At 37.4% G+C, this 20,533-nt stretch overlaps 1 protein-coding gene across 5 annotated transcripts in view; it reads right to left on the reverse strand.

Moving 5' to 3' along the window:
- The window catches only part of USP9X (ubiquitin specific peptidase 9 X-linked), a 292,101-nt gene that overhangs the window by 50,624 nt on the left and 220,944 nt on the right, over positions 1-20,533 (reverse strand). For all 5 annotated transcript variants that reach the window (XM_089774470.1, XM_089774474.1, XM_089774477.1 and 2 more), the window contains 9 exons: positions 15,000-15,108; positions 14,313-14,459; positions 14,045-14,191; positions 11,885-12,107; positions 9,088-9,308; positions 8,601-8,791; positions 8,059-8,232; positions 1,809-1,950; positions 322-1,072 (listed from right to left, as the gene is read on the reverse strand). In XM_089774470.1, coding sequence (XP_089630596.1) covers positions 322-1,072; positions 1,809-1,950; positions 8,059-8,232; positions 8,601-8,791; positions 9,088-9,308; positions 11,885-12,107; positions 14,045-14,191; positions 14,313-14,459; positions 15,000-15,108 — 2,105 coding nt within the window. The remainder of the gene's footprint in view (positions 1-321; positions 1,073-1,808; positions 1,951-8,058; positions 8,233-8,600; positions 8,792-9,087; positions 9,309-11,884; positions 12,108-14,044; positions 14,192-14,312; positions 14,460-14,999; positions 15,109-20,533) is intronic.

A 20,533-nucleotide genomic window follows, 5' to 3' on the forward strand; every position in this document is an offset into this window, starting at 1 on the left:
AGGAAAAAAATGGAAACAATATTATAGAAATTTAATATATCTGATATCCATAAGAATTCTTTAAGCTTATGGATTAAAAAAAAACATTATCATAACAGATAATTAAAAATTAACTCCTTTTTAGAATGAAAAGGATGGTATATGAAACCTTAAAAAGCTGTTTTTTAAAAAAAGGAACACGCTTTAGAAAAAATGTTCAAAACAAAATGCAATAAAAACGTTTACTAGGATTCAAGAATTCTAGACAATGATCATAAAACCTTTCCTGCAACAGACTTATTTTCTACAAGATCCATATATTATAAAGTTTCAAATACTAACCTGGAGGAGGATTTAAGTAGACACTGTTACAAGTAAGCAATTTCTTTATAAATTGGAAATATTCTAGACTGTACTGCATACGATTATGCATGAATTGCACATTCTGTTTCCGTACACTTCGCTCAATGGCTGATGGCATTTTAATCTGGTGGGGTTTGGTGGTGATAGTAAGTTCTGAAATATATTTCATTAGTTCGTTGTCTTTATCTATTGTGTCCATACGTTCATAAAAAAGAATGTAAGCATTCCACCACCTCTTCTGGCGTCTGTAAGACATGCGCTTCATCATATGATCAAACACCTCCCCCATGTACTCTCCACCAAAACATTGATTTTTCATTTCTTCATCATCATCCATTTTACACTCTGTTACATCTCCATCATCAAATTTATACCATCGATTTTTCTCACCATCGCCACCATTTCTCTGGATAATGTAAGAGTAATAATGTCCACCACTGGCCTGACCACTGTGTACTAGAACACCAACTAGCCTATATTTAGTGCTTCCAGAGTGTTCATTTTCTGGCTGTTCATTTTGTATCAACTGATTTTCAGGATTTACGTCATCTCCTTCCAATTTTGCCACACCTGCCACTGTATAAGGTTCCATGTCCAGCTCCCGTGGAAATTCAAAATAATCATTGAACTTGATTGCACACTCCCTTTCCCAGTCATAGTCAAATCTTTTTAACTGGATAGCAAGAACTGGAGGCAATTTCTTAATCAACAAGCGTTTCACGGTATCAACCTACAAAAATAGCCAAATAGTATATTAACATATATTAATTTGTAAGATTATTATAATTCAACACAAAATCTAAGGTCTAATGATGAAAAACCCATGTAATAAACACTTTTTATCAACCATACCGAGAAACTTCAGAATCAATAAAATCTTGGCAACAAAGCAAACTACATAGGGTAAACCACTTTAAAATGTTCTAGTAATAAGCATGCAATGAACTTGGAAGTAAAATAATATCCTTAACATCTCACTGAATTATGGCTAATGATTAAAACATGAGCAGTTTTCTACAGCCTGCATCACTACTTCACTATATCATCTAATCTGTGTATGTCACAATTAAGTAATCTGTTGCTATACATTTCAAACAAATTTCCCAAGTTACTTCCGAAAGGTTTGCTTACCAATCGGTTTTTCCACAACCAGATATACACTTTCAAAAAAAATTTGAACACTAAAACCACGGCTGAAGTAACTTTAGGTTTAGGAGACAAGAAGATTCATCTTTTGAAATCTAAATTCCTGACAAAAAGTCTAATAAAGTATTTTATTTAAATAGATGATAGTTTCACTGTGAATATTTCTAAGAAACAATCCTCACCCAACCACAGACTGACAACATTATTATCTATGCTCTAAAATATTATTACATTAAAATATATTAAGCTAAAAACAAGCTAAAGACCTGTTAAACCAGTAGCATACTTGCACAAAAATAAATGACAAAAAGGATCATTACCTTTTTGTTGCATTTTTCACAATGATATGCATTTGCACCTTCCAGTAAGTCTCCTTTGACATACTGTTCCAAAGAATCAAGCAGGTTTTGGTGATTTCTAATGTCTACATTTAAGGTTGTAAAGGATTCTTCGCACTCGTACCTACAGATATGATTTAAAAAGATGTGTTCATCAGGCAATTTTAAAATTATATATTGAAGTCATTGTTTCGCTCATAAAAGCTCACAGAAGAAATTAATTCCTCTTAAGTCTTATTTCAAAATGGTAGATCTTTTTTTAAAAGTCTGACATGTTCAAAGTACAATAGTTTATATTAAGCTTCAGCATGAACTCTTTCTCGACCCCCATCCCTCCACCAACAGTCCAAGAAAAGAGTAAGGGTTTACAAAAATATTTACCATAGAAATCAGATTCATCCCCTACAGCTGACAACAATAAACAAAGAATGGTACCACAATAAGCAGACATGAAGTATGCTATTGCTTGTATTGCACTGCAGATGTGTTTTACAGCACTTACTGGTGTGCATTCCAACTGTGTTCAATGTGTTAGGTATAGTCCTAGTGAATTGTGGCAGGATTAGTTGGATAAGATTAGCAGAGGTGATACTACAAACCCCTTTTGCTCAAATGAATCCATCTTTCAACCACAAGTCCTACCCCAGACAATCATGTGGCACTGAAAATTTCAAAAAAATCCAAGTAGGCACATAGAATTTAGAGCACTTAGGAAAATTATCTGTTAAGCAGCAGGTCTCAATAGCAACTCAGTTTTTTAAAATGTACCTATTATTGCTATATGTAACATTAGATTACAGCTGAAAAATATTTCTCTCTCCTTTTTTCAGCATTTGATTCTGGGAAAGTCAGAGTCTAGATCTCTGACTTTTCAGCATCCTGAACAGCTCTTTCTAGTTTTTAATCAAAACATAAGTATCAGTACTGTGTTTTAACAGCAACTAAGTATTTTTTTTGAACTCTCAAACTACTTTTAATGTAAGAAAAATCTTCTGCAGTTCAGTAAGTAAGTATTCTTTAACTGCAAGATTAGTATGTTTTATATTTTTAAATAAATGGAAAAAAATTAGACAACACTTGAATTATTCTGTTATTTAATCACTTTTTAAAACTATTTTAGAAATTATTATATTCCTTCAATTACCAGTAATCCTGCTTCTTTCAAGATAATTAAGATTAATATGCACTCTGGGCCTATGTCAAGTATGTACTACATGCTATTTAGCTTGCGCTGTACTGCCTTCATTACTGTTACCTGTACTAATTGGATTCAAGCTAGCTTAGTAGGCTAACATGTTCACAAATTTTACTGTGTATAGATTAAACCTCTCTGGTCCGGCAAAATCTGTGGTCCAACACCAGGCACCAAGAGGCTGGCAGCCGAGCCCAGAGGCCAGCCCTGCAGTCCCTGGACTGGGAGCACAGCCCAGCTAGCAGCGACCTGGGGCCAGGAGCAAGTGACAGACAGGAGGGGAGCCACCAGGGGAAGAGCCCTCACCTCCCTGGTCTGGCAAACTTCTTGTCCAAGATTCGTCAGGTCCTGAGGGTACCAGACCAGGGAGGTCCAACTAATACATATACCTTCAAACACAAGCAGTTATGACATGAAGAGCCCCTCTAACCTACAAATGGTCTGATGTGCTGGTAACCTAAGAGCCTCAAAAACCATCTAGTGGCAATGTATTATTCTATTATGTATGAATTTACACATTCACTTTAACTTCAGTCATCTTTTTCTAATATTATAATATCTTTTGTTAATTATATACTTTTAAATCTTTGCCCTCAAGGCACTTATTTTAAGAAGCTCATAGAAATTACTAAAAAAAATGTCTTCAATGTTTTTCAGCACCTCACAACTTGTAACCATCTAAGGTATTTTGATAGACTTGCTTAACTCAAGAAATGAGTGGACAAGAGTGCACTGACAGAAGATGACACTTTCATAATCCTATTTCAAGCCATATATTTTTCCACAGCTGATATTTTACCATCCCAGGGTGGGTAAAAATAAATCATTTTATGTAAGCTTTTATTTTTTTGAAATCAACACTAAATTTCTCATTTAAAAATAACAAGTATGATTAAATCTCATCACAAACATACTACACCTACACTTACAATCTCATAAAAATGAATTAATAGCTCTATTCCATCTAGCCTAACAACCATATCTTGCTTCTTGAAATTATGGGCTTTCAGTTTCTCAACAGACTAACATGTGCAAAGACCAGGGGCAGCCCATGAACCTAGGCGAACTAGGCAGTTGCCTAGAGCACCGCTAGCCCGGGCGCCCGATGATGTCGTCATGGGGTGCCCCGTGATGATGTCACGACCATGGACAGCCATGCAGGTGGGGGCGCCGACTGCGCTGTGTGCCTGGGGCACCAGCTGCCGCAGCCGGCCTCAGGCCACTCCTGGCAAAGACAGACACAAGCTGGATAGAATTGTTTTTGTTCTATGCTTGTATGGTGGTGGACCTTGGCCAAGCATAGCAGAGTTAGTTAAGACATTATTTAAAGACAGGGAGACAATATATAGGAAGAAATGGAGGCAAAATAGAAACGAACACTGGAGTGGACTGGAAAGGAAAAAGGAAGACATAATTCAGCGCACAGACACAGCTTCCTATATTCCCTCTCCTACTTCTGCCACAGAAAAAGTGCCATGGCTTCTGGGTATAAGAGAGACCTTATCTGGGAATATTTTGAAGAAATTCATTCCCTGTGTAAAAAAGAAAAACATGGGAAGTATAAACAGTGCAAGGGCCTAGCTGCAAGAATGAAACATCATAAGGAAAATTGCTTTTTGGAAGAAAATGATGTGGATGAAGATGTAGATATTTTTGAAGAACAATGTGGATCAACTTTACAATGCATCATTCTTCAACACACTCTCTGTCTTTTACTGCAAGTGTGATTAATGGGGATGGACTAAGTATATTTTACTTCAGCATACTTCAGCTTTCCCAAAGGAACCCCAATCCTATACTTGTTTTCAATGGGGCTTACTCCAAAATTAAGTGCACTCTAAGCACAATCGGTCTTAGCTTTTTTGGTAACTTAGAATCAGATCTGCAACAAAATTACAATGTAAGCGGGGAAGATGAGAGCTAATTATAGAACTTTCAAGGGAAGTATACATTTCACATATCTTAGAACACTAGAACTGGAAAGGACCTGGAGAGGTCATTGAGTCCAGTCCCCTGCCCAAGGCAGGACGCAGTACAGTCTGACCATCCCTGATAAATGTCTATCTAACCTGCTCTTAAATTATCTCCAGAGATGCAGATTCCACAACCTTCCTAGGTAACTTATTCCAGTGTTTAACCACCCTGACAGTTATAAAGTTTTTCCTAATGTCCAATCTAAACCTCCTTTGCTGCAGTTTAAGCCCATTGCTTCTTGTCCTATCCTCAGAGGCCAAGGAGAACAATTTTTCTCCCTCCTCCTTCTGACACCCTTTTAGATACCTGAAAACCACTATCATGTCCCCTCTCAGTCTTCTCCTTTCCAAACTCAATTGACTTGCAGATATCTAACATTTCTAAGTAATTTTTAATTTATTATTTTTTTATTTTATCTTTTAAACCTACCCCATTCCCACTAGCATTCACTATGTTAGGCATTCCTTCATCATCAGACTTCTTGGTGAAGACTGAAACAAAGTTGTCATTAAGCATCTCTGCCATTTCCAAATTTCTTGTTATTGTTTCTCCCTCTTGACTGAGTAATGGGCCTACTCTGTCCTTGGTCTTCCTCTTGCTTCTAATACATTTATACAAAGTCTTCTTGTTTCCCTTTATGTCTGTAGCTAGTCTGAGCTTGTTTTGTGCCTTTGCCTTTCTAATCTAATACCTGTATTGTTTGCTTATATTCATCCTTTTGTAATCTGTCCTAGTTTCCACTTTTTATATGACTCCTTTTTTATTTTTAGATCATGCAAGGTCTGGTTAAGTCAAGGCGATCTTTTGCCATACTTTCTATCTTTCCTACACAGTGGAATAGCTTGCTTTTGTGACCTTAATAACATCCCTTTGAAAAATTGCCAACTCTCTTCAGTTGTTTTTTCCCCTTAGTCTTGCTTCCCATGGGACTTTATGTACCAGCTCTTTGAGCTTATCAAAATCTGCCTTCCTGAAATCCATTGTCTCTATTTTGCTGTTCTCCCCTCTACCATTCCTTAGAATCATGAACTCTATGATTTAATGTTCTGAGGAATTCTCTGATAAAATTAGTATTTGGATTTTTTTTTTAAAGTTTCAGGACAACCATCAGTCAGAAAATCAGGAGACTGCTGCAACTGCAAATCTGCAAAATTTATGTAACATTTATGATTTAGTTGAATAAAATTTAAGTGCTATTGTGTTTGTGTGCATGATTTAGGTTATCATTCCAAATGTACTGCTGCTGTATCTGCAGCTTGATCCAGCTAATGAATATTATTCACTATTTCCTAAATAAATTAAAATCAAATTATAGATTGCACCTTTAAAATCCAGGATTCACTGGTCTGGCAACATTGGACATTCCAGGATCAAAGAGTCATGGCATGCTGCAAGTGTGTAGGGGCTTGGGAGCCAGCATGTGGCTCAGTTGGGTTGGGGCAAGATGCAGGGGTGGGAGCTGGTGTGCGGCGGCTCATCTTGGCTGCGAGGGATGCATGGGGACCGGTATATGGCTCAGCTGGTCTGAAAGCGGAAGGAGTAGCAGGAGCTGGTGTGTGGCTCACCTGGGCTGTGGGAGTGGGGTGTGCTAGGTGCCGGTGCACAGCTCAGCTGAGCTGGGGAGGGGCTGGAAGCTGGCTTAGATAAGCTGCAGGGGGAGCCAGGAAGCCCATGGAGGAATGGGGCGGGGATTTGGCAGCAGGAGGCCTGAGTTGTAAATTAACGTGTTTTATTGGTACGTTTTTTATCATTGTTTGAAGCAATGTAAAGAAGTATCAGTGGGAAACTTATTTGGTGATTTAAATAGGAAGTCTGTTACATAAGTCTCATAGCAAGAAACCCATACATGAGTTACACCAAATATTTTCAAATTCCAAGAAGTGAGCATACAGCCACAATAGTTCCTGACCCTTGAGAAACACTGAGGTTATTACACATCTCCATTTTACACACATTTAGCCTTTTTTTTTTTTAATGGGCAGGAACAAGTTTTCAAGTTAAACAACTCTTTTTTACTTCTCTTTTAACATTATTTCTTATACTTGAAGTGGCTACAGTGTATGCCCAATAATTCAACTGGAGTCAGTGGAGTAATCAGAATAAAATCCAACTGGATCATTATTGACCAACTCTGCCTCTTGCAGAATTCTGCAAAACCAGGCTTCAATTTGAAATTTCTGAGTTGGAATTCATATGTAAATTGACACCATCAGAATGGGTCTGAATAGAGAATGAAAATGGCTCACTCGTTACCATAAGTTATTTTCCACTTTAGGTATTTTCACCTTCTTATCCACACCCCCCGATTGAATAAACTCTGATGTAGCACTCCCATCTCTATGCCCCTTCTATCTGTCTTTTCCTTTTCCTTTATGGATCTGATGAAGTAAGTTGCAACTCAGGAAAGCTGATGTCATAAAAAAAATTTTAGTCTAAGGTGCCACCGAACTCATTTCTGCCAGCTTCCAATAAAGTTATATTTCCCAATAAAAGAGTACATGCAATTTTAGGACACAAAGATACATTGGCTAATTTAGGAGAAGACCGTAACTTTCATAAATACATTTCAACATACATTTTAAATAAGAAATAATTGTATGTTACTACAATATTTGATTTAATTTGTACCTTCTGTATTTAACAGAAATAATTTGGTGCTTGAACTGAAGGAAAAAAAACTTGCAACTTTGCCAACTATATCTTCACCATGTTGTTTCAGGATGAAAACAGGTGGGGCATGTTCTAAGACTTAGTTAAGTGCATTACATGCACACATGCAGATTTAAGTACTTCTGAACACAGTTGATAGTGGGAAGCAGTAAGATCAACAGAAATGCAAATGCACATCAATGCAATGCAAATCATGTTAAGGCTTTTGCCAGACAATACAGCAAATTCAGTTAAGGGCAAAATAGGTCCTCAATATTAATGAATGAACCAATGTACCCGTCCTCTAACCAAGACTTTTGTAAAACAAATTGCCTTTTAACACTTCAGTAGACATCTTCTCACAAATGTAGATAATTTTAACTGTGGAAAAAAGTGGAAACTCCCCCCCCCACTTACCTATGAGGGCATCCTTGACAAATCTTCTGATCAGCAAAGGACCCTCCCAAAACCTTACTTAACATGGCTGGATGACCCAAAGCTTTTAAAGCTTCATCTAAACTGTCCACCAAGGAATTAAAGAATTCTAAAGCGTCATGTTGTTCACGTAGATTAACAGGTTCACCCCAAAGTCTACAAAGAAAAAAGTAAATGTTTTTGAGGGAATTTTTAGAGAAAAAATATACGAATGTTATCATAATGTCTCTATTCACTTTTACTAAGTATAGTTAACTGATTTCTTATAGTGCTATGCGTCAACTGGTACTAAAACCAAACATTCCTCTCCACATGTAACTTATATCTGGCTGATAAGTCTCAAAAATTGCTTGGGCTCAAGGATGTTACTTCTGCTCAACTCATTTTTTCACCACTATAAATAGCACATAGAAAGCCATGTAAAGGTTAACATTTATAAAAACTGCTTATATCTATTACTTATTCCATATAACTAGCATCCATTAAAATATAATGGTCTCAGTGAAAACCAATTTTCTATTTACCTAAATTGTTTCCAAAATCCTCTTGGCACATAGTATTGTAGTCTGGAAGCTGCTAAATGACCAAAGATGACTTGGAGATGTCTCAGAACTCCAATATTGTACTCTTTTCTATCTTCTGTTTTACTTAATGCTGGTTTATCTTCATATTGATGTGAATAACCAAACACATCATCTCGTGGGTCTACATTGCTCTAGCAAAAACAATCATGTAATTTTAATTAACATAATGAGTATAAACAGAATATAGGAAAACCACAGCTAGCAACAAGGAAACTGTAGAATATTACATACTCTAAGTTTATAGAATGATTATTGGTGTGAACTAGTAACTTACACAGACTTTTGGACCAGATTTTCAAGTAAGAAACAGGTTATAGTTTCATAGTGAGAAACGTAAAGGAAAACATTAAAATAAAATTCTATGATGAAAAAAGTTATAATGAACTGACAATTAAAACAGATGACTCAGCAAGTTCTGTATAATTACCTCGTTGTCCTGCTTCTCATCCCCAGACATATCATCATCCACATCACTGCCTGTGCCTTCAATTGCAAGAATCCCATTTCTGATAGCTGGTATCATGTATAGTTGCTGAATGACAGAATTCATGTAACAAGTGGCACCAGCATTTTTTAGCCCTACAAATCCCTTCGGTGGCCGAGGCCCAACAGGTGGCAAATATTCCCATTCTGTCAGAGCTTCACAAGCTATGAGAAAATAACCAAAGCTGATTAGAAAATTATTTTCTTACAAAACTATACCTATTATGATAATCAAGGCAATTCCATAAAACTGAAATGACTATTTATTGACAATGTCACATTAAACAAAGTTTAACTTAACAAATATTCAAACAGAAAATAGATAAAAACTTTTAAAACTAATGCCCTCACATTTGTTGTCAATGACAGTTCAAGTGCAACCTTTAAATACAGTATCACAAATAACCCACTTAAAAATAAATGTAGCTAGTGCCAAATTAGCAGCACAAGTACTTCTTCCTTTGAGACCAGTGATTCAGCTTTTTAAAGACACTGAAGATGAAGAATCAAAATACATTAGTAGTGACGGGGAATCAAGAGTTAAGAATACAGCACCAGTTTGGCTCTGTAACTTGTTTCCTTATGAAAGTAAAGAAATGTGTAGAAGAATATTTCTCTAGTTACACTATACTATTAAATCTGTTATTCTACATAATTTTAATTTATAACATTTTACTTCACAGCTGAAAGCAATTTCACATAATGATATTAATATGGCTTACAGTTGGATTCCTCTCTTAAAATGGATATTACTTACCTGTAAGTGGAGGTTTTTTCAATAAGTGTGGTCCCTATCACTATATGTGGGTTCTCTCCATGTGCCTGAGGATGGAGATTTCTAGCAAGTAGAGAACATTGGTCTGCCCCCACTATGATCTGCACCAAAGGTCAGTGCAGTGCAGATTAACACCTCTCCAGTTCCTTCTCTTACTGTGAATCACATAGGATTCAAAGTCATGGGGAAGAAGAGTGGGGAGTGGAATATAGATAAGGATCACACATCTCAAAGCAAGTGCAGTTACAGGTACGTAACCTCTATTTGTTCTTTGAGTGCTGGTTTATATATACATTTTATAAGTGGGTGACTAGTCAGCCGTACTCAAACAGGAATAGGGAGCAAGGATGCACTTGCTATAGATGTCTGTAAAACTTCTGTCACAACACCTACATCTGTGGAAGAGGCCTAGACTAAGGGATAATATGAAACTAATCTATGGATGGAACTCCAAATTACAGCCTTACAAACATTTGAAGAGATGCTATGGAAGTTGCCTGTCCACTAGTGGAACAGGCCTTCATCCTTTCTGGCAGAACTACACAGGTGATAAAGACTGATACAGCCAATCAACCATTTAAGAGTCTCTGATGTGATGTTTGTTACCATGATCGCTCTGCTATAATGACAGTCTCGGTGTTTTCCTAACTGGTTTCTTTCTTTGCAGATCTATTGCTCTACACCCCTTTTTTGTAGGCAAGAGTCACCCCTTTTTTGTAGGCAAGAGTCCCCCTTGAAAGAGGATTTCCTGTGACGGAGGTCCAGAAGAGGTATCAGAAAGGGGAAAAGGTATAGTAGATAATGTAGTATAAAAATCCTATTTTAGGTTATGTATGAGTTATGATAAAGAATGTGTCTGTTAAGAGATATAAGTGTGAAGGCCATCACCAGACTAGATGTTCTAAGGAGGAGCCAGGGGAAGATGTAAAAGGCATCTGAGATTGCTGTATATCTCCACTAAGATGTAAGAAGCAGGCAGATTGATGACACTGAAAGGAGGCAAGCACCTATCAACTGGGACAAGATAGCTGTGATCAAGACCAACATGATAAAATAATAGACAAACTTAACATAAACAAGCACTTTGTCAAACTGCAATGATTACAGCATGACCACGTGAAACTCACTGATTCCAATGAAGAAAAACTACTATAAAAAGGTGATAGAAATGTAGCCGTGTTAGTCTGGTGTAGCTGAAACAAAAAACAGGACTATGTAGCACTTTAAAGACTAACAAGATGGTTTATTAGACATTTATCTCCCCCCCATCCCCCTTCTGTTCTGAAATTTGATTTGTCCTTTTCATGTGTGTTCATTTTTTAAAATTGTATCCTTTGGCATATATGGTTTTCTTCCCCTATTTGATCTGAGGAAGTGGGTCTGGCCCACAAAAGCTCATCACCTAATAAACCATCTTGTTAGTCTTTAAAGTGCTACATAGTCCTGTTTTTTGTTTCTACTATAAAAAGGGACTGTTTGCCATGAAACTTTGGGTACGTTCTGCCAAGACTAGAGCATCGTTTCAGACTGTGATCAATCTGGTTGGATACCAGGGAGACAAGGACCATGGATGGTAAATATAACATAGGTTGGTGAAACAGTGTATGTGTTTGTCTATACTGTATAAGCATATGCCAATTGCTTTACTATAGTATTCTTAATAAACATGGCATATTGCCTTTTCCCTTATAAAGATCCCGTGTGCTGCTTATAAGCATAACTAAGTTGACACAAGCAACCTTAACTCTGGCATTCCTTAAACTATGGAGTGACTAACTTTATATATATATATATATATATATATATATATATATATATATATATATATGGATGGATGGATGGGAGGGAGAGAGTAACCTAGCATCAAGATCACCTGTGAGCACAAGTTATTAATGTAATGGGGAGAAAACATATACATTAACAATACAGAATAATTAGAAAATAGATGGTTAAAAATATTACATACTAGTTATTGCGGTACCTATGTAATACATTTCAGTCAAGGTGTCTACTATTTGTTTGAGATTTCGGACACACCCCACTGCTAGTGCAACTAGCAACTCAAAGCCAGCATTAATAGTAGCTGGTGAACTACAGACTGGTATGGCTTGCTCAGCTGGCAGTTCTCCATTTCTCATGTATTGTAAATAAACATTGGAAGCTGGAAAGATGAAGTCATCTATCAATTCCTGAAAAACACAAAAGTTGTTACCTGTCACTAACTTTTCAACAGACAGGAAAGCTTTACAACATTGATTATAGAGATACCATTGAAAAGAATATAGGTAAACTAATATGTATTGAATTCTATAATAAACAGAAGGAGCCTAAAAAAATTGAAATGCTAGTTTTAATTTTTACAAAATATTCTACCTTCAAGTTAATTCTTTGGTTAATATCTAATTGTAAATCTCTACTCAATCTGGATCAGTGACAAATCTTCCTAAATTAACATATTGCCTTTGGAAAGCACTATTCTAGCTGTTGCTTTGTGTTCTCAACAAGAACTTCAAAGCTCAAGAGTTATCACCATAATCCCTTGGCATTGGAAAAAAATTAGAAAAGAGCAACAAAAATGATTAGGGGTTTGGAACAGATGCCATATGAAGTGAGATTAATAAGACTGGACTTTTTATCTTACAAAAGAGAAGACTAAAGGGGGAATAGAATAGAAATCTATAAAATCATGGCTGATGTGGAGAAAATAAATAAGGAAAAGTTATTTACTTGCTCCTATAATACAAGAACTCAGGGTCACAAATCAAATTAATAGGTAGAAGGTTTAAAACAAAAAAGGGAACTATTTCGTCACACAACACACAATCCTTGCCAGAGGACGTTGTCAAGGCTATGACTTTAATAGGGTTCAAAAAAGGTCTAGATAAACTCGAGGGCTATGTCTACATTGTGCTCTCTTGCGCATGAACATATGCAAATGAGGCACAGCGATGAATATTGCCACATCTCATTTGCATACTTAATGAGTATAAGCAGCAGAACGGCTCTTGCACAAGAAGGGGTTTTGGGGCAAGAAAGTCCAGTGCAGACTGCTCCTTCTTGCGCAAAAGCCCCCTGCGCAAAAAATGGCAGCTCATTAAGTATGCAAATGAGGCATGGCAATATTCATCGCCATGCCTCATTTGCATATGTTCTTGCGCAAGAGAGCGCAATGTAGATGTACCCATGGAGAATAGGTTCATCAATGGCTATTAGCCAGGAAGGGTAGGAGTGGCGACCCTAGTCTCTGTCAGAAGCTGGAAATGGGTATCAGGAAAGGGAACCCTTGCTTGCCTGTTCCATTCATGCCCCTTTGGGGTACCTGTCATTGGCCAATGTTGGAAGACAGGATACTGGGCTATATGGACTGTCTGACCCAATATGGCCATTCTTACGTTCTTATATAATGCATTAAAAACACTTGATTAATCAAGTATTCAGACAATATGATGATGTGGTATAAAAAATTGAACACAAAAGAATACATTATCAAGAGATAATAGACGGAATTTGCGACAAGAAAGGAAAGAATCTTTGCACTCTACATCTCACTATGTATTATATGTCAAACTAACTTGTTGTCTCAGTTTCCCCAGCTTCAAAGCAAGGTAATAAGGCCCTACTTGAACTGAGGGAAGACTGTCAAAAAATTGTGACTGAATTGCAGACTAGCCATAGAAATTTGCAGAAAAGTAATAACTGAACTGATTATTTGCAGTAATAAAGTCCATTACTATTTTTCTGCAAGTTCCCATTCTTGGCTTCCTCTGTTTGCCCTGTGCGTGGCATGATTCCTGCAGTCTAATATTGCAGAATCTGCATTTTTTGTGGTATCACAAGTTAAGTGGGGCTTTAGGTATAACATTATCTCACTGAGTTGCAACCAACAGTGGTCTGAAGATATAAAAGGCAATGTAAATGCTAAGTATTTTTAACAGTTTGACATGTTCATTGTTCTGTGAAAAGTTTAATACAAGTAGAACCATTTGTTTTACAAATAAAAAATATTTCATGAAATAAGGCACTTGTCTGATTCCAGTCTGTAAATGAGGAAGTTTCTCCAAATCTTTTTTACTGGTTTCAAAGTAACGATTTTCAAAATTAACATGTAATACACACTGTAACTTACTTTAATGAGATTAGCACCTCCCTTTTCACAACCAATATGATATTTCTTTTCAGGTGTTTGGAATGCCAATAACTCTTTTGTTACTCCAATATGGCCTTCTAAGATTGTCTCTTCAACACCTGTTTCTCCCGTTCTTTTCACTTCATCCTAACATTGTAAGAAACGTAAAAAGCCTTGAAATTACATATTTTTTTAAATTTATAACTAGATTGTTAGTATGACATGCTTGAAGACCAATTTCTATAATTCATCTGATAGTACAACTTACCCTAATCCTTTTAAGCCAGTCTATTTCATTATTAAGAAGAACTTCAGCATTGGGCACGTTAATATTACTGTTGTAAGCATAGTTAAGGAGGTGTCTTAATAAGGTGAAGTAGTCTCCTGAATGCTTCGCTCTTTCTCTTGCAGTACTCTGTAACACAAATATATGAATATATAAAATTTATAAATGCTTTTTTGTTTAGAGTGACTAAACCCAGACAATTTTCCTAAGCTGTGCACCATCTTAACAGAAAAATAAAATGAAAAGGTTTCATATTTAAAGAGATTAATAGTCATATGTAAAAAATGGAGGAACCACTTCACAAATATGAGCTAAAAACAAATTTATTAATAATTTATGAGTATTTATCTAATTTTCTCAGGAATAAACCATTTAAAAAAAATTGCCATTAGCTTTTAAAATAGTTGCATTTTTAAAAATGCATTTTTAATATTTACATAGACTATTTTTATCCTAATCAAACTGTAATTATCCAATAACATACTGCAATATAAAATCTATAGTGGCATAATCAGATTTAAAAAGCCATAAAGTATGTTTAAAACATGTAAATTCAAGTGTATTTTTCATGGTAATAATCTACTCTATTGAAATTATTTTTATCCCTGTCATTTGTTATGAATCAAACCATATTAGAATAAATTAAAATGTTAATTTCAAATGCCTTACCCCTAACACTGTAAACAGCAGTGTAATAAAGAAAAGCAGAGGTCTCTGTCCCATACAACACCTGGTAGCCATTAAAAAGAATTGCTCTTGTGCCATCTGACGAACAGTTCTGAAAATAGTATAAAAACATATTTAATTTTCTCATAAAGAACAAATACAATTATAATGTGGGCAAAAATACCTATTGAAATAATGAAAAATTTGTTAAAAAGAGAAAAAAAACCTGCTATTGAAAATATATTTTAAAGCATACGATTAATTTTTACTTGGCAAACACACGGTAGGACAAACAGGCTGATTTCTCCAAGCCATCACACACACACAAATCTATATTCCTGTGAACAACTGTTATTACACTAAGGTCTTTCAGATAAAATAATTAAAGACATTTTTACAACAGATTTCCTTTTTGAACATGAGTAGCGCCTTTTCTTGAAAATACTGGTAGCAGTCTTATCCAAGAAGTTCCAGAAGGTTAGTCTATTTTCCACGCACTCTCATTCTCAATGACTATTTTCACAGCTGTATGGACTCATTAATTTTTTATTATAATATGTTATAATTTAATACCTTATTTAAATGTGCTAATATATACACAACAACCTTGTACAGGCCATCATACAAGGGACGGGGTTAGAACCGGAGAGAAGTCAGTCACAGGAAGGAAACTGGGTAATTTTTTTCCTATTCTTGAACTCTCTTTATTCCCCTGTATGGCAGGGAGGGAGGGGCGCCGCAACGGACGGGGGACGGACGAAGAGTGATAAGGAAAAGTTATTATGAATGGAGAAAAACAACAGAAGAAAAGGATTTCCCCTTCCCTACTGTAAGATGGATTTTGGGATCAGCTCTTGGAGCAACTTCCTGCTAAAAAGTCACTTCTGCTTGGGCATGACAAGCTTACAGAATTTAATGAAAAAGTGGTAATTTTAACAAGCTTTCCCCTGTTGTGGCAGACATCTTCTGCCCAGGAAGCCACTGTGCAATACAATCAGCAGGCTCAGATCACTTCTGGAATAGGGTCTCTCTGTAACTGAATATGCTTCAGTGATACGCTTAGTTCACTAGATACATAGACTGTGGACGCACTGTAGATCCACACATTTAAAGGTGAAAGGAAGAGAACAGGGATGTTTTCCTGAACTGATCAATTATATTGAAGTACCCTTTTATGTTTCTCCTCACAGTGGCATGTGCCATGCTTTTCCCTTCCTATGTGGAGCAAAATGAGGGAAACATATTTCCTGCAAAGTACGAAAAGTGAATATAGGTTACAAAAGATTCAAGAATCTAAATAGACATGAAAAATGCAGTAAATCTTTTATCTTTTAACAGCAGAGATTTGGTGATCACCATGTCTTTATTAAACAGAAATACCAAGTAACTGTATACTGCAGATTTGAATAGATGGGTTAACACAGATCCCCAAAATGAAAATATAATGATAACTGCTGGTTTGGCTACAAAAGTTGCTCTAAAAATCTTAGAGGCTGATCAACATCAGACATGAATAAGCCTGAGTTGGAGACTGTTTTATATTAAGACATGGGGATGCAATCATTTTAAGTATATGGATAGGGCTTCATCCTATAAGAAATGTGTAAGAACTGAAACACTTCCTATTTCCTAGGACAGTTCTATTTTGACATCAGTGGAATAGATGGAAGGCTTGCAGCATCAGTTACTTAGAAGGAATACTATCATGTTTAAGAGTTGCTGTTCAACAGTCCTGGGGTAAGTGGCCCCGCCTGTCTGATTGACAGAATGGAGACTTAGGATAGCTCTACTTGGTCTGAGCACCAAACTTTCAATACCTATTTTGGGAAATGAGAGCAATAGATGTCTTACTCTCTTTTACTCATCTTTTGATGTCAACTGGCTAGTAGTGGGGGAGAGGAGGAAAGCATAGAAAAGCCAATCTGCAAATTTGGGAGCCTGTTTCCTAGTGAAGGTGACATTTGCCTTTGTATTACATCTAGGTCAGAGTTCTCACGGCAGTCCATTCAGGTGGTCTGCAGAGAATTCTCTTTAAGGTTCATACCTGGGCAGCTGCACGCACACACGCATGCAAAAAAGGGCCACCCACCTAAATAGTAGATTGCAGATTTGGCTCCACTAATTAAAGGACTGGGCCCTGGAGAAGATGCATCTTAAACGTTAGATGATGGTCTTGGAGGGAACAGAGGGTAGATGGAAGGAATTTGGGATATGCAGAGCTGCAACAGCCAGAGAAAGAGGCAACTTTCCACTACTCCAGGGCTGCAGCTGCCAAGGAAAGAATCTTTTTTGCCTAGTGTCAGCTCTGTGGCTGCTGTGGTGGTGGTGACCTACTACAGATATTAAAAATTGTGTGCTTTTATAAGGAGAACAAAAAATGTTCATTAAATGTTTTATCCAAAATGTTTTAGTTAGCTAGTGGTAGAAACATTTGGAAAGATCTTTAAGTGGTATGCCAAGACTAGCGATGTAAAAATATAACCCAGGCCTGCACAACATACGGCCCGCAGGCGCTCTCTGTGTGGCCCGTGCTGACTACGGGCAGCGCAGCCCCATCCCATCCGCAGGCTGGGAGGAGGAGTGGCGCGCCGCCGGGGAGGGGGAAGTGCAGCGATTCTCGCCACCAGGCTGCCTGCATGCAGCTCCGGCACAAGGAGGTGGGGCACGAGCCAGAGGGTGGGATGCTGGCAAATGCCAGGACATCAGCACGACATGGTATTGTGATGTCACGGCCGACGACTGCTGGATTAAAAAAAGGCTCTGGCAGCCCCGCAAACTGGAAGGCAAAAGCCAGGTAGGAGGGGAAAGGGGCTTGTGCTGAGGGGAGAGGGCCAGGTCAGGAGAAAGGGGAAGGCACCAAGGGGCAGGGAGACAAATGCAAATTGAGACACGCGTGGGTTTTTTTTTTTTTTTTGCTTGACAAAAATTTTTAGCTCGTGTGTTTGGTATTTTTTGGGAGAACATCCCTACTTGCGGCCCGCAGCTGTTTTCTTTGGAGTAATATGGCCCTTGCCACTTTCCGAGTTGTGCAGGCCTTATATAACCATTTAAATAGTTTAGCAATAAGCCTGGGCTGTTCACAGTAGGGAATGTTAATTTTAGATTATTCAACTAATCGAACAGTTGATGGAATTTCCATCAACTAATCAATTAGTTGATAAGGGCACCTCTGTCTTTGAAATGTAGCTAAAGCCCAACTAGCTCTTGCTACATTTCAAATGTGGAGGTACCACACGGAGCACGAGGCCAGCGGAGGACTTAAGTAGTCCCCTGCTGGCCCCATGTTCCCTGCTTTTGAAATGTACAAGAGCCCAGGGGACTCACAGCAGTCCCTCCATGCCCCCCTATTCCCTGCTTTTGAAATGTACAAGAGCTCCATGGGATTTTTGTACATTTAAAAAGCAAAGCGCAGGGGAGCATGGGATGAGTGGTTCCCCCCAGCACCATCCAAACTGCTCTTAAATATCTCCAGTAATGGAGATTCCATAATCCCCCTAGGCAATTTATTCCAGTGTTTAACCATCGTGACAGTTAGGAAGTTTTTCCTAATGTCCAACCTAAACCTAAACCTTGCTGCAATTTCAGAGGGGACATAATAGTTCTTTTCAAGTATCTAAAAGGGTGTTACAAGGATGAGGGAGAAAAATTGTTCTCTTTGGCCTCTGAGGATAGGACAAGAAGCAATGGGCTTAGTTCTAGTATTCTAGTCCACAATTCTAGATCAACTGTAGAATTAGATTCTAGATCAACTGCAAGTCAACTGCAGGACTTAACATTGAGAAATATACTGCACAGTATATTCACAATAGATGATTATGCAAATGACAAATGTGATTAAATGTTCATGCACAATACAAGAACTTACTAATTACTATTAAGACATGATTTGTCATTAAAAACTAAGAAGTGTCATTCATAACAGACACTACCCTAAATGTTAGTTCTTTTCATGGCTCCATTCAATATCAAATGCTAGCCACAGATTAAATCAGAATGGCCAAACCTTGAAACTCTAACACCTGAAGTATGAGTCATGGAGACATTCTTTCCCCCCTCTCTGAACCACAACCTCTTTCATGTTCCTCTTACCAGACTGAGGAGAGGGAATAAGGAGAGCACAGAACCTCTACCATGCAGGGGGGTGGAGAGGTAGGCATTTGACCAGCAGGGAGGAGGGTCTTGGAGCTTCAGCCCTGTAGAGTATGCCTGATGCAGCTTGAGGCTTCAGCAAGTGTGGGACTGAAATGCCTAGTCCTGACAGGGGCCTACCAAGAGGCTGAAGCCCTGACCTTTGGTAAATGTGCCCCAGTTCTTGACATTCTGAAGACTGTCATATGAAACTGAGTCAGTAAGTTTGGCCACCCCTGGATTGAATCATACAGTGGAAGGAAATCTAATGCAAAAAGGTCTATTGAATGCTCATGTAAAAGGCAACATAGTGAAAGGGTGCTAAATGTAATCCACGACAGACTGCCAGTTCTCATATTTAAAAACCCCCTAAAAGTATATAACTGCAGATCACATATTTCTTGCCTCATCATGTTAAACTGTAAAATGGAAATAAATAGAAATAAGGTTTCTTCTCATTTAGCAGACGGCCTCTTGAAAAAAACAGCTGAAAGAGGATGCAGAAATCTATTTGTGAAAAACTACTTATAGATACTATGACAAATAGAATACTGCTGGAAAGTCATAATAAATTAAACACAATAGTAATATTGTTGGAAAAAAATAGAAAACCAACACTGACATTCCATGAAGAAGATTTTATAGTACAATATTTTTTTTAAATAAACTACGTTAAATTTAATAGCTATGAGAGTTAACCTAGCAAACCGTTTAGTAATAGGCAACTTATGAAACAGTATTTAACACACACTGCAGATGATTATCCTTAAAGGGAACCTTCTCTCAACAGTCCTGACTTGCAGCATAAATACTGCATGACACAGTAGATAAGGACAAGGATGACCTAAACATGAATGACGGGACCTCACCTACATCAATTTAATGGCAGAGGAATGGACATTTTGCTTCATCTACACTTGACTGTCTTTCCACCCCTGCAGGAAAACTGAAATTTCTGCACACCCACACACCCCCTACATACACACACAGCCTAATGAGATTAAAATATTGATGGATCTATCTATGCACTGTTCCATTTCCCAGTAAGTGCAACATAATTCTAGATCATTTACATATGAAGTGTGAAACCCACTTCCTGGAATTCAGATCACGTAACTATTTATCTCTGTAAAGGAAAATGTTACTATTAAACCAAATGCTAATGTCAGAATTTTGAATGACCTTACATTAAACTGCTCCAGAGATCCCGCATTATTTAAGCTTGCAGAGTCAGGACTGCCCACCTTTTTATGAAAAAAAGTCTTCCAACATGGCATCAGAAGTTCAAGTACAGGTGAACAATCAACAACTTTACATAGATCTCTGCTGCAACCACCCCCTAATTTTGATATTTAATGTACACACACTTCGAAGAAAAAAGCCTCCCTTATTTTATATTAAAGAAAGAC

This window comes from Pelodiscus sinensis, chromosome 1 (genome assembly GCF_052426305.1).
Source record: "Pelodiscus sinensis isolate ZL-2025 chromosome 1, ASM5242630v1, whole genome shotgun sequence".
Classification (NCBI taxonomy): Eukaryota; Metazoa; Chordata; order Testudines; family Trionychidae; genus Pelodiscus; species Pelodiscus sinensis.